Genomic DNA, 15,107 nt, shown 5'->3' on the forward strand with positions numbered 1-15,107 from the left:
TAACATGATGAATGCATGTTATTTATACCACTTCTTTGACATGACGTATGTTCTTAAAGATAAATTATATTACTTCATAATTTGTGCATACACATAAGAATTTTTTAGAAATTAATGTAGACACAGATAATTACAAAGCGATTTTTAAAGTGCTGGATTAGAGATAAATGATTGATTGTCCAAGGGTGGAACTTTCTACTTTAAGAAAGAATGATTACCCCACATCTAGACAAACAAGTAGACATCCTTCAGCGAAGTGTGTATCCTTCAGCAGAGAGCCTTGTGTAATTTCTGCATGTCATTGACCAATGCGGCAAGAAATTTAACTGATGTCAGAGATGTCTATATAGGTATTTCAAGTTATACTTTTAGAACTTCTCTTACACCCAGATTCCAAAGGGGCTCTGCTAAAAAGTAGTCTTAATGCAAGAGTATTTATTCCCAGAAGAGTTAGATATTTTCAAAACAGAAATACAGAGTGTATCTTTGCACATTTGGGTCACAGTGGGCTGTCAAGGTTTACATTTGCGCAATGGTGATTAATAAAGTTAATGTTCTGGATTGCATATTCCTTGCAAGTCATCTTTAAAGGCAAATGGTGACATCACTTCAAATTTAGAATTTTCAGGGGGAAATTAACTTCCCGTTTCTTATTTGTAGCTGTATTATACTTAATTTTTGAACAACTACCTTTAACGTCACCAAAAGTGTGAAATGGCGTAGTTAATCTGATAGAATATAAAATGAACACCTCAGCTACATTAAACCTTCCCAGTTAGGTGGGCCTCTTTAGGCACCCCGTTTCTGCCCCAAACATTTTGGGGGGCAGTGTTCCGAGAACTCGGGTGTGCTCGCCCAGGGCTGCCAGCGCGGGAGCGGAGTCCACTGTAGACACAGGTGGCCCGGTCACCTGACCGAACCTGGCCGACCAGAGGCCGGAAGCCCTGGCCGTGAAGCAATGACTCCGCGGGATTGCACACGGTGGCTGCAGGCATCGACTCCATTTTCCTTTCGTTACGACGAGGATCTTTCCTCCATTAACTTATCTTCCAATTCCCGCACTCCGAGCCGTAAGATCAAGCATTTTAAGTATTCGAAGCTGGCAAAAATTAAGCAGACTAAAAGAGCAACAACCGAAGACCTCGCAGGCATTTACTACCGACCGGGCTCCCAGAGGCGTACACGATGCACACACGGGCCGGGGCCACGAAGGGGGCGAACACGGCCACCGCGGTGGCTGAGGTGAGGGGGTGGGGAAACTTTCTCGACGCCACCGCGCAGGCGCATCCGCGGCCGCAGCGCCCAGTGGTCGAGCCTCCTTTCTAGTAATTTCGCTAGCCGTGACGTCATCCCCATGCGCCATGACAGTGCCTCCCAGAATCCGCGAATTTCCTTTTGTAGTGAAAGAGGTGGAAAGAAATGAATTGACCTCTCCTGCTCCACTTTGCTCTCAGTCCTTCTCTCTGAACACGCCCAGACTTTGAGCAATGGAGCAGCAGAGAGCAAGTCGAGCAACCGCAGGTTGAAGCGGGGCAGGCCGAGGATGACTCGGCGACGCCGCCAGCCGCCCTACCCGGCGTGCCCCGCGCCGCGCCGGCGGAGGGACGTGGGGGGAGGGGCGGGGAGGAGGAAGCGGCGGCGGCTGCGGATGTCGCTGCGACCGAGCGTCTGAACACACGGCGGCTGCCGAGCGCCCGACCTAGCCCTGCGCCGGAGCCCACACCGACTCCGCGCCCCCTTGCCCGCCAGGGCGGCCCCGCGCCCGTTGCCACTGCGGCGGCGTGCCCGCATTCTCCGCTGCCCGGGCCGGCCGGCTTTGGCGTCTCCTGGTTCCACCTCGCTCGCCCGCTCCCTCCTGCGCGCCTGAGTCACCGCCGCCGCCGCCATGGCCGAGAATAGTGAAAGCGGCGGCCCTCCGAGCTCCCAGGACAGCGCCGCCGCGGCCGAAGGTGCCGGCGCCCCCGCGGCCGCTGCCTCCGCGGAGCCCAAGATCATGAAAGTCACCGTGAAGACCCCGAAGGAGAAGGAGGAGTTCGCCGTGCCCGAGAACAGCTCCGTGCAGCAGGTGAGGGACGCCCTGGGCTCGGGCTCGGGCTGGGGTGGGGGTGGCGGCGGGACCTCCGCCCCCGGCGGCCGAGGGCGGTTTTGGAAAGGCCTGGGAGGGGGTTGTCCCCGGAGGTGCCCTCGGTCGTTTTCCCGGGGCTTATCCCAAATTAGATCACACCCAAGTTCGTGGGTTTGCTCCTTGCGCCTTCGCAGAGGTTTGTGGCGGGGCCGCGCGGCCTGTTCGTGGGACGCGTCGACCCGGTCCCTCGGCGCCTTCCTCTGCTCCGGCGGGCCCGACCCCCGGCGTCTCCCCGGCTCCCCGCCCCCGGCCCCTCCCTCCTGCTCTCACAAAGGAAGGGACCTGCCGCCGGCTCCGGGCGGGGTGCACGGCTGGAGGCTGGCTGGGGCGAGGGTTCGCTTTAGCCAAGTCTGCGGTTTTGTCTCGTGAATAAAAAAAAAAAAAAGGCGGGGAGGGATGCTCATTGTTTTACCTTCCTGCGGGTTACGGTAGATTTTGGGGTGAGGAGCACGTGTGCATTTAATTCTGCGTTCTGACTGCTGCAATCTTTTCCACCTTCCAGTCTTAAAAAAAAAAATTATGACGTAGAAATTGTTTTCAGCCACATCTTAATAGTACTAGGCCAAAGGAGAAAGGTGGATGACTCTCGTTGATGACTTGCTGTTTCCTTTTTCGTGTGTTTGTCATCTCTTAGATGCCCATCATTGGGGAGGTTTTTGTGTGATTTTAGAGGGATGATGGCTATGTTATTCAAATAATAGCGGTTGCAATCCAATAAAAGAGAACAAAAAGTGGAGTTAATGGAGTATATTACGAAATAATATACTACTTAAAATCTGTTTAGGAATGCAAATTTTGTAGTTAATTAGGAATCTTCAAGAATTCAAATTGTTTTAGCTTATTGTTAAATATACATCCCAGGATATTTTCCATGATTATTGATCTCTGACGATCTGTGTGAACAGTTTATGAGGAACAACAGTTCCTGAAATCTACCTTTCAGTTTCCCAGAGACAGTAAGTGATTGGGGTACTGGTTTATATAGCTCCAAAAGGTGGTGTGTTTTGTGAAGCGGTAAGTGGAGTGTGTAGCATCAAGTGAGAGAAACTTTTACCACCCGCGGAATCACCATATTTTTTTGTCTCTCAATTCTGTAAAATCTTTCCTTAACATTTTTATATTTTCCAACATACAGGAAAGTTGAAAGAATTGTGCAGTGAACACCCGTATGTCCGTCACCTACAAGTAGCGTTTTCCTGTATTTGCTCTGTAACACAACTAATCATTTATCAGTCCATTTTATTTTTTAGATGCATTTCAAAGTAAGTTGCACATATCTGTACACGTTACCTTTAAAAAACACTTAAGCAGTTTGCCTATCATTAAACTGAGTTTATCTTTTTTAACTACTTTATATATAAATTTGACATGCAGTGCAATGCACATGGTTGCCATTCCATATATAGACCTGTGTAATCCAAAGCGTTATTAAGATGTAGAACTTCATAATTGACTGGAAATTTCCCTCTTGCTTTTTCCCAGTCTGTTCAGTTGCTCTCCCCTCCATCAACCACTGTTTTGATTTTTTTCACCATGGATTAGTTTTGCCTATTCCAAAGCTTCACATAAGTGGGATTATATAGTATGTACTCTTTGGGGTAAGGCTCTTTGCTCAGCATAATGTTTTTGAGATTCATTCTTGTTGTGTATATCAGTAGTTTCTTTTTATTGTTGTGCTTTCTTCCATTGTATGAATATAGCATAATTTATGCATTCATCTGTTGAGGGTCACCTGGGCTGTTTCCAGTTAGTTGGCTTTAGACACTCTTGTACAAATATTTTTTGTTGGACAAAAGCTTTTCTCTCTCAAGTTAAGTACTTAGAAGTGGAATGACTGGGTCATAGGGGAGCTGGCTGTAGGTTTAGGTTTATAAGAAATTTTTAAAAAGTGTTTGTACCATTTTACAACCCCGCTGGTAGGTTTAATTTTATAAGAAACTTTTTAAAGGGTGCTTGCACCATTTTACAATTCCACTGATGGTGCATGGCAGTTCCTGTCGCTCCACAGGCCGGCTAGCATTTGATAGTGTCAGTCTTTTTCATTTTAGCTATTCTTGTGGGTGTGTAGCCATATTAACTTTTGAAGTCCTTGGGTCTTTTTTCTAGGATTCCTAATTCAGGTATCTCCCATCCTGGCTGCTTTCAGCATTTTATTTTATTTTTTTAAAGATTGGCACCTGAGCTAACAACTGTTGCCTATCCTTTTTTTTTTTTTTCCCTGCTTTTTCTTCCCAAGTTCCCCCAAGTACATAGCTGTATATTTTACTTGCGGGTCCTTCCAGTTGTGGCATGTGGGACACCGCCTCCGCGTGGCCTGACGAGCGGTGCCATGTCTGCACCCAGGATCCAAACCAGGGAAACCTGCAGAAGCGGGAGTGCGGGAACTTAACTACTTGGCCACGGGCTGGCCCCAGCATTTTACTTTAAAAAATTAGAAAGAGTCAATGTTTTGTAAGTAGGAAAATTCATTTAGGTTATTTTATGATGTTATATCTGCGAAGATTTTTTTACTTTTTGTGGTGGTGAAATTAGAATTTTAAATTCTATGAAAGTTTTAATTTTACTATTCTGTAACCAAAGTAAAATTTTAATAGATAAAGCCATTCTGAAGCAACATTTTCTAATGGCAGAACTTTTTGTAATTTAAGTTTTAAATTTTGTAATTTGAATTTTTCTTAAAGAGTTTGATAGATTTAAACTGTTTGCTACAGATTAAAATTTATTAAAATATACTTAAATGACATTAAGACTCCACTAAAAATGTTCAGTAAGAAATTGGGAAGTCTTTGGTCCTGAAAATTCTCACGTAGTCTTAGAAGTAAAGAGTGGGTGAGGAAGAGACTTACAAGAGCGTAATATTAAAGGCTATCTATTAGGCAAATCCCATGTTTTACAATTTAAAATCTCTTCCAATAAGTGTTTCTACATAGTGTAAATTCTTTTAATACATTATGCTGAAGTAGTATTGCATGAATGTTCTAATAATTGGATGAAATTATATTAAGCCTCGTAGTTCAATCGTAAAATAAGTTGTAAGGTGGTAATTTTCTTATTTTTCCCTCTGTTTTTGTTTGAGTGTGTATCACCAACAGGCAGAAAGAAGATACCTTAATACAGCTGGTATGCAATAAATGTTACTTGTTAAAGGTGGCCGAGTGGTTTAGTTCGTGTGCTCTGCTGCAGGCGGCCCAGTGTTTGTTTCGTCGGTTCGAATCCTGGGCGTGGACATGGCACTGCTCATCAAACCATGCCGAGGCAGCGTCCCACATGCCACAACTAGAAGGACCCACAACGAAGAATATACAACTATGTACTGGGGGGCTTTGGGGAGAAAAAGGAGAAAAAAAAAAGATTGATAAAGTTTAGATTTTTTTAAAATTAAAGTGAAATTTATTTTTCATTGAGCACTCAATCATTTGAATAGTGTTTAAAATTCTACTTAAGGGTAGTTAGACTATAAACTTCACTATGTATATTCCAAGGTGATTTCGTTAATAGGAGTTTTCATAATATAAGTAAATAGATAAAAAATAAATACATGAGTAGTGGTACAAAAATCCTGTGTATCAGATTATGTTTTTCTCAGATTATATTATTTATCAGATTTTTTATTTTGATATATCGATATTTTGATATATTATTTATCAGATTATTTTGATATGATATAATTTATCGTATTATATTAATTATTCATTATCTGTTATTGGAAACAGTTTGAAGATTTCCCAGTGTCAACAAGCAAGATGAAGTCCAGAAGAATGGGGGTGGGGGAGTGTGTGTGATTAAAATTAGTGCAGAGAATGGAAGGCAACTTCCCTATAACTTCTTACTAGCTTGTCCTGGGAATTTGTAGCCCTCTAGGTATAGTGTAAGATTTTAAAATACTGTTAGCTGAAATATTCAAGCAAGGTATAGTTGTTTTAGAAAACATTCTCATAACTTGAAACTTTTAGAAAAACATTAACATACTTAGACGTAATGTAGATATTATATTGAATAGAATTGAGCCTTTCCTTGATAAGGGAAATTGTGATGCCTCGGGGTCATTATCACAAATATCATTTAACTTTGTACTTTATAGTGTGGATCTAGAACCGCACCGTCCGCTTTAGTACCACCAGCCACATCCGACTGTTGAGCACTTAAAAACTGGTTTGCAATGTACTATAAGTGTAAAATACACACCAGATTTTGAAAACTTGTGACTGGCTTCTTTTACTTAGCAAATGTTTTCAGGGTTCATCCATGTTGTAGCATGTATCAGTACTTACTTTTTACTGCTGAATTAATGTTCTTTTGTATGGATATATATCACATTTTATTTCTGTTCATGAGTTGATGGACTTTTTGACCATTTGAATAGTGCCTCTGTGAATACTCATATAAGTTTTTGTGTGGACGTAGGTTTTCATATTTCTTGATAGTATACCTATGAGTAGAATTACTGAGTCATGTGGTAGCTATGTGTTTAACTTTTTGAGAAACTGCCAAACTATTTTCCAAAGTGGCTGCACCATTTTATGTTCCCACCAGCAATGCTTGAGGATTCCAGCTACTCTCTGTTCTCCTTAACAGTTGTATTGTCTTTGTTTATAGCCTTCCTAGTTACTGTGAATTGCTATTTCATGGTGATTACTTAGCTTTCTATTACTCAAGCAACAGTTCTTAATATGGTCTCCGGGGGTCCCCAAAACCCCTCTTGGAGGAGGACCATGGGGTCAAAATTATTTTCATAATAATTCTGAGATTTCTTTTTTGTTTTTCATTCTAATTCTCTCAAAAGTAAACAATGCACTTTTCCAGAAGCTTTAAGATGTGGGATATCACAAAAGATGTAAAATCCAATTGTCTTTTATTATGAGACTAAAGTAATTTGCAAAAAATTTTAAACAGTGCTACTCTTCACACCAGGAAAGTATAGTTATTTTCATAAGAATGTAACTTATATTAACATGAGTTTTGTTACTATAAAACAAATGAATATTTTGAAGCTACCAATATTAAACTGGCTCACAGAATTCCTGAGAATTTAGCAGTCTGAGATGGAGGAGCCATTGCTTACAAGTAGATGCGTTACAACAAGGATCAGCACACTGCAGTGGGCCAAATCCACCATGCCCATTCACTTATTTATTATTTATGGCTTCTTTCAGAACAGACCATATAACCAACAGAGGTCACCCTTGACAGAAAGTTTGCTGACCCCTGCCTTAGGGCATTAGGGCTTGCTTTTCTAGATCTTGTCAAACATTGTTCCTCAAAACCCTTCTCGTTGAAAAATTTTACCATGACTTAGATAATAGTTCTCTTCAATATAATGTAAGCCACATATGTAATTTAAGTTTTCTCATAGCCGCTTAGAAAAAGAAGTGAAATTAACTTTTTTATTGTGAAAAATACACATAACGTAAAATTTACATCTTAACTGTTTTTAAGCGTACAGTTTAATGACCTTAAATACCTTCACATTGTGCAGCCATCACCGCCGTACATCTCCAGAACTCTTTTTCATCTTGCAAAACTAAAACTCTGTACCTATTAAACGATAGCTTTCCATTCCCCTCTCCCACCAGCCCCTGGAAACAACCGTTCTACTCTCCGTCTCTGAATTTGACTACTCTAGGTATCTCGTAAAAGTGAAATCATAAGTATCCGTCCTTTTGTGACTGACTTATTAGCATAATGTTTTCAAGTTTCATCCATGTTGTAGCATGTGGTGCAGTTTCCTTCCTTTTTAAGGCTGAATAATATTCCACTTTATGTATATACCCCATTTTGTTTATCCATTCATTCATCAATGGTCACTTGGGTTGTTTCTACCTTTTGGGTATTGTAATTTTAATATGTTTTATTTAACCCAGTATATCCTAAATATCATTTCAACATGTAATTGATGTAAAAAATTGAGGTGTTTTACAATTTTTTTCATACTAAGGCTTCAAAATCTGGTGTGTATTTCACACTTAACAGCACATCTCAGTTTGGACTAGCGATATTTCAAGTGCTCAAATAGCCACATGTAGCTTGAGACTTCTGAACTAGATAGCACAGCTAATAGAGTCTTCATCCTTTGCTCCCTGTTTATCTCTTCCTCTTTATTCAGTTCATTTCAGCCATTTGTATGTCGTCTTTTCCCCGAAATACCACTCACTATTTCCCCTTTGGGCCTTTGCACACGATGCTAATGACAGTAACTTAGTAAGTATTGTTTATTCCAGGCTTATCTAGGCATAATGCATTATAAAGTTTCACAATTTTATGATGAAAGTACTGTTGTTATCCCTTTTTTAAAACAAAGAAATAGACTCAGATTAATAATGTGATCAAATTCATACACCTATTAAATAGCGGAGCCTAGATTCAAATCCAGTGACTAAGTTTGGAGCTGGCATCTAACGACAGCTCGAAGCTACCTTAACTTTTCTCTGGCTGACTTTTCAGCCTTTGGGTTTATTTAAATGTTAGTTCATCAGAAGTTGGTTGGACTCACCAATCTAAAGTAGATCAACAGTTAAAATCGCTGATCCCATTTGGTGATTTTATGAATTTTTTCTCCTCACCCTGTACTATGTAAGAATTTACAAGGGTATGGACTGTTTTGCTTATCTCCTAATCCTATGGTGCCTACCTAGCATTGTGTTTGGCACATGTTGAGTAATGCAAGTGTTTATTGAGTGAATGAACAAATGGTATTTTAAAGATTTATTTGCTCTCTTCAGTTTTCATAAAGGATATAGCTTTTATTAGTTTTTAAAGATACAGAATGCAAAGAAAAAGTTAAATATGTTATGCATGTTATTACTTCAAGATTAGAAAATTTGAATGATGTAGAAAAGTATGAAAAAAGACCAACTCAAAAAGATAATGTAAGTTTTTATATATAGATATATATTCTTGGTGATCGTGTCCAGAAAAGTGCTTATCCGTATACCCATATGTAATTTTCTGTTTATTCCTGTTAAGCAGATGGATCATTACCCACACTTTTCTTTATTTCAGTCTCTTTTTACTTGTATTTTTGCCGTCTTTCCATATTGGCATATGTAGAACTAACTTGTTAGGTCTAGCCGACGAAAATGTGGATTTTGGAGAGAGCATGAGCCTTGCAATTTGAGAGGTCTGACTTGGGGCAAGGTGCTTTATTCCTTTGAGTCTCACTGGCAACATTTTTATAACATGTGACACAATCTGTGCTTTACTAGGTGGTTTGGAGGATTTCCTGAGATGATATGTATAAGTACCTGGCTGAGAGTTTATATGCTTTATTTGTACTGGTTTCTTTCCTCCTGCACCCTTTTGTTTGCCAGTGAATTGAGTCTTAATGTTTTGCAGTAGAAGGAAGCATAAAGAGTATCCGAGCATGTGAATAGTGAAACTTCTCTCTCTTTTTTGGTGAGGAAGTTTGGCCCCAAGCTAAAACCTGTTGCCAGTCTTCTTTTGGCTTAAAGAAGAGTGGCCCTGAGCTATCTTCTGTGCCCATCTTCCTCCACTTTGTGTGGATCGCCACCACAGAATGGCTTGATGAGTGGTGTGGGTCCGCATTCGGGATCTGAACCTGTGAACCTGGGCAACCAAAGTGGAGCGCACCAAACTGAACCACTGCGCCACTGGGCTGGCGCCTAAAACATTTAGTTTGCTATTCTTTGTCAGATTTAGATCATAAAAGATCTTTTAAAAATAAACTATTTATGGATAATGCACTGTAATGTTTATGACTGTGTTCATTTTTTACTTATAAAAAGGTGTTCTTTTTCCACGTAGCTGTTTATTGCTTTGTAGTTATTTCTCATACTCTCCATTTTTGTGAAAGATTTATGTGATGTTTTTTGGGCCAGCCCTATGGCTGAGTGGTTAAGTTTGTGTGTTCTGCTTTGGCGGGGCAGGTTTTCACTGGTTCAGATGCTGTGCATGGACCTAGCACTGCTCATCAAGCCATGCTGAGGCGATGTTGCACATAGCACAACTAGAAGGACCTGCAGCTGGAATAATATAACTGTGTACTGGGGGCTTTGGGGAGGAGTAGGAGGAGAAGAAGAAGAAGAAGAAGAAAAATTGGCAACAGATGTTTGCTCAGGTGCCAATCTTTAAAAAAAAAAGATGTGATGTGTTTTAATGAGGGTGCTAACTTTAAGGTTACTCAGGCATTTGGAGATTGATAACTGGCTGAAGTATTGCGTAGGATGATTTATTGAGCATGTATTTTTTTAAGAGATAATTGACAACATTGAGGAACTGATTAAAATGTAGAGACTCTTGAAGGACCTGTGACTTAAAATACTGCAATAGCAAATGTTTGAATATAGTATATTAGTCAACTATTTAGAAAATTCTTGCTAAATGCTATTAGTATGTGGTTCTGTAGGTAATGAAATTAATGTGTATGTTTTAATCTTGAGAGCTTTTTCTTTTTAGAGGTTACAAGATTTTGCTGTTTTTTCTGAGAACATTTAATAGAGAGGAGCAGAGACTGGCTATTTAAAGGCAAGTTGGATTGCTGGATATTTGTGAAGGATGACTGTTTAGCTAACTTAAAATCAGATTAACTTAATTTTAAAAAAGTGTTTCCAATTCAAAGTTTATCCTCACATAATTAGGTTAGCAATATTTGAGCGTTCGTATGTATGTGAATACTGTGCCTAGGCACATTTTACATGCATCTCTTAATTCTTCCATCAGCCCTGCACAATAACTATTATCTCTCTTTTACTGATGAGGAAACCAAGGCTCAGGGACAGTTAGGTAACATCCTCAAGGTCACACAACTAAGTGTTCCAAACCTAGATTTGAATTCAGATCTGCGTGTGGCAAAAACATGCTTTCTTTCCTAATAGAGTAACACTTTGTTTCTTCCCCTTCCCCCAACCATGTGTGTGTCTTATTTTCTTCCCCCAAACAGAGAACAGGATGTAAGTGAAGTGGGCCTTGAACAGCTGAGAATTGGTATCATAAAAGTTGTTATACTAAATCTTAGGCATCTTCATTTCAGGACAGCATTTTAAATTCTTTCAGCATTCTATTTTACATGGTTTTCTAATTCTTGTTTATTTATTTTCCTCTTCCTCACCAGATTAAAAACAGCAAATTTAGGGGGAGGGGGAGGTATGCTGTCAAGATAAGAACTGACAATCTGGTAAAAAAAAAAAAAAAGATACAGGACACCTCGAGAGCCTGGAACCAGTATCACGGTACTGCAGAACAGCAGTTGATATTTGCACCAGTAACAGCATTATCAAAAAGTTAAATTATAATCAGTAGAATTGAAAACAGTTTTGGTGTTCACGCAGGGGTAAACTTAGCTGGAGAATCCACTGATGTGAAACACCTGACTTTGAGTCATGCTGAGAAAATGAGAGGCTACTGAATGTTGTTTTATACATGTTGGATTGATTTCAATTCATTAACTTAAATTACTTATTTGAGACACATTAGAATTTTGATTCTTGTGGTTGTTGAGAAAACATGTACTAATTCTCAGTTTTCAACTCCTCTGGACTGTTGGTTATTACTGTAGTTTGTCACTGCAAGACCAGAGTAGGCAGCATACCTTTATAGGAAATACAGATCCTTAGGGGTCCATTCTATCGTGTATTTTTCATTTTGCGTTAGTGGTGGCCACATGGGCTTAAGGACAAAAATAAGTATATCTATTTAAGTACTCTAGAAATAACTAAAGGAAATTACAAAAATCTTTCCTTCATGGTTAGGATTCTTCCCTAGGTAGATAGAAATATTTCACACAATTTGTTACAATAAGTTTTATGTTTTTGCAGAGGAATAGTGTCTGTGGACTGCCTTTGTTTAAAGCAGCTTTGAAAATTTTTAAGATTGCTAAGTTTCTTTTCTATGTCAACACTACCAGCTTCTGATTTTTTCTTGTGTGTAATAAAAGTATAGTAGACAAAAGAGACATGGAAGTAAATGTCAAATGTTAAGAGAAAATTTTTGGAAATTTTGAAGCCAATGTAAACTGAAACCATTTCCCTCTACCCTTTTAGGGTGCAGAATAGAAGTTTAAGGATATCTAAAGTGTGTGCCGTACTTTTGGTCCTTCTACAAAGACAAAACCTTGTTTAAATTGAACACGTTTGGATTAAAATTTTCTAAAATACAGCTTATTTGGAAAAGTATATCTGTTTGATATGGTACAATAAAAATTAAGACTTATTGATCCCAGCCCTGTGGCTGAGTGGTTAAAGTTCTGCATGCTCTGGTGGCCCGGGTTCATGGGTTTGGATACCAAGCCTGGACCTACTCCACTCAGCAGCCACACTGTGGAGGTGTCCCACATACAAAAAAATAGAGGAGTATAGGCACAGATGTTAGCTCTGGGCTAGTTTTCTTCAAGCAAAAAAAGAAGAGAATTGGCAGCAAGTGTTAGCTCAGGGTGAATCTTCTTCTGAGGGAAAAAAGAAATTAAGATATATTCACTTTTGCAGATGAAGTGGCAGGCAGGTGAATTTAGAGTTGTAGTAATCCCTTGGTTTTTGCTAGTTTGTTCCAAGCTTTGGATAATTTACTCAGAATGAATCAATGTTAGATTAGTCTTCTATTTGGGAGTGGTTCTAATACCTAAAGTGTTTGACATTGCTTGTTTGAAATACAAAATTTATTTTTATAAGAACTGAATTATAGTAGGTAGTCTCATTATACAATTTCCCTTTGTACAGTACTAGAAATATAGTTTTATCCTACTACCATCTATAACATAATGCTTTCCAACTTTCACCATGAAATGCTGTAAACTCACACTTTAATTGCCTTACGTGCCTCTCAGAACCAAGAATTCCACCAGATTGGAGGATCCTAGTGACAGTGATGTTAATTTCCAACAGCTTTGTAATTCTGTAAGGGAAAGTGATTTCTTACAGTTCTGTCAGGACTTTGGTTTCATTTCTTTAGATTCTGTTGTGAGGATTGAATGAGATAAAGTGTCTGGTGCCAGGCACAGTGTAGCTGCTTAATAAAAAGATGATTAATGTAAATGCTTTTTGAACTGTGTGGCATTGGAGCTTAGTCCTTTGCATCTAGGGACACCATAGAGAAACCTTTGGTCTGTCTAGAAAGCCCTGATTGTCTTTCAGATACTGACGTTGACAACTCTTTGTTAGAAGGACTCCAGCCCTTGAATATTACTAAGGGCTCAACTAAACTATTCACTGTTGTTTTATAAGCTTTGGAGGTGGTAGCTGTTTTTGGTTATCGGATCTTAACTGTCTCTGCCTCATTCAGTACTCATGGATGGCCATCTCTCATACTTGGGTGATCATCTGTGTTGTGATTTCCATGTCTTCTATCCCCTCTGATCTGCTGCCTGAAACTAGGGCATCTTCATCCCAGTTTCTTTCAGATGACTTACCCAAGACAAGTTATATGTTAACAATTGGAATGCTCAGGGAACTTAGTCACCTTTGTTTTGATTTTCTGGTGTTTCTTATGTGTATGGTATTCACAATCAACTTTAAACCTATTTTTATTGAAGTATAGTACAGAAGAATGCACACATATACATGTATAGCTCTGTATATTAACACAAAGGTCAAGTAGAATATTACCATCCACTCAGAAGTCACCTTGTGATCCTTTACAGTCACCACCTCCTCCCAAGGGGAACCATTATTCTCACTTTTGGCACCATGGATTTTGCCCCCTTTCTTTTTTTAACTTCATATAAATGAAATCAACACTGTTTTATCTTAATTTGTGCTTGGCTTTTTTTTGCTCTACGTTGAGGGATCCATGATGACGTGGCTGCAATCCATTTGTAGTCATTGTATGTAATATTCTATTAATGGAATATACTACAGTTTGTTCTACAGTTGAGCATTTGGGGTTTTTAAAAAAGTTTTTGGGTAATAACAAAGAATACTGATTTTACTTCCTTGAACATGTCTTTTGGTGTACTTATGGACACAATTTGTTAGATAAAATCCCAAAAGTGGAATTGTTGAGTCATCAGGTAAGTATATATTCAGCTGCTCCTGCAAAATATTTTTCCAGAATATACCAGTTATACTTCTACTTGTAATGTATGTAGGTTCCAGGTCCTCCAGTCGAACCATTCAGTGGATGTATTACTGGTTTTAATTCGAAGTTACCTGGTTATTAATTAATTAAAGTGAGCACCTTCCCTGTGTTTATTGGCCATTTAAATTTCGTTTTTGGGAATTTCCTGTTTGTCTCGACCCTTTTTCATTGGTGTTGTGTCTTTCTTGGTGATTTGTAAGCCTTCTATATAAAATCCAGATTTGAACTCTCTGTTGTTTATTTGGTGTTACAGATAATTTCTCTCTGTTGCTTATCTTTTTACTCTGTTAACGATAGTTCAATTTATTGTGCCTTCTTTTTGTGTTTACATCTTTTTGTGTCCCCCTTAGGAAATCTTTTCCAGTTCAGCTAACATTATTGATTTATCTTTTTGGTGCTGTTTAATTGCGTGATATTGTTTAATTTGCAGGTAGTCGGAGTACATATTTGGAATGATTGTAACTTTTTGAAATATGTTGACTTGCTTTATGGCCCAGCATATGGTCTAATTTTGTAAATGTAGTTACATAGAATGCTTATTCTGCAGTGATTGGGTCCAGTGTTCTGTACGTGCCAGTTAGGTCATTTGTGAATTATATTGTTGAAATCTTTTATATACTAACTTATTTTTGCCTGTTTTATTCATCAGTTACTGAGATAAATGTTGAAATATCTTACTGTATTTTTGGATTTGTCTGGTTTTCTCTAGTTTTATTTAGTTTTTGCTTTATACATTTTGAAGTTGTATTATGTATACACACATTTAAAGTTTTATCTTATTGTGAATTGAAGACTTTATAAAGTTGAAATGTAGTTGCTTTTGTACTGACGTCTGCTTTGTTGATTAGAATTAGCCTCACCAACATTCTCTGGTTAATTTTTGCATGAACTGTCTTTACTTGTTCTTTTTATTTTCAACTTTTCTTTTTCTCTGTAGTTTATGTGTATTTTTTAAGCA

At 38.9% G+C, this 15,107-nt stretch overlaps 1 protein-coding gene across 2 annotated transcripts in view; it reads left to right on the forward strand.

Moving 5' to 3' along the window:
- Positions 1-1,397: 1,397 nt before the first annotated feature.
- UBQLN1 (ubiquilin 1) overlaps positions 1,398-15,107 on the forward strand; it is a 55,243-nt gene continuing 41,533 nt past the window's right edge. The window contains exon 1 of one of the 2 annotated variants that reach the window (XM_014828520.3): positions 1,398-2,065. In XM_014828520.3, coding sequence (XP_014684006.1) covers positions 1,886-2,065 — 180 coding nt within the window. In that variant the 5' untranslated portion in view covers positions 1,398-1,885. The remainder of the gene's footprint in view (positions 2,066-15,107) is intronic. The other variant, XM_014828519.3, reaches the window with a different exon arrangement.

The sequence above is a fragment of the Equus asinus genome, chromosome 23 (assembly GCF_041296235.1).
Source record: "Equus asinus isolate D_3611 breed Donkey chromosome 23, EquAss-T2T_v2, whole genome shotgun sequence".
Lineage (NCBI taxonomy): Eukaryota > Metazoa > Chordata > Mammalia > Perissodactyla > Equidae > Equus > Equus asinus.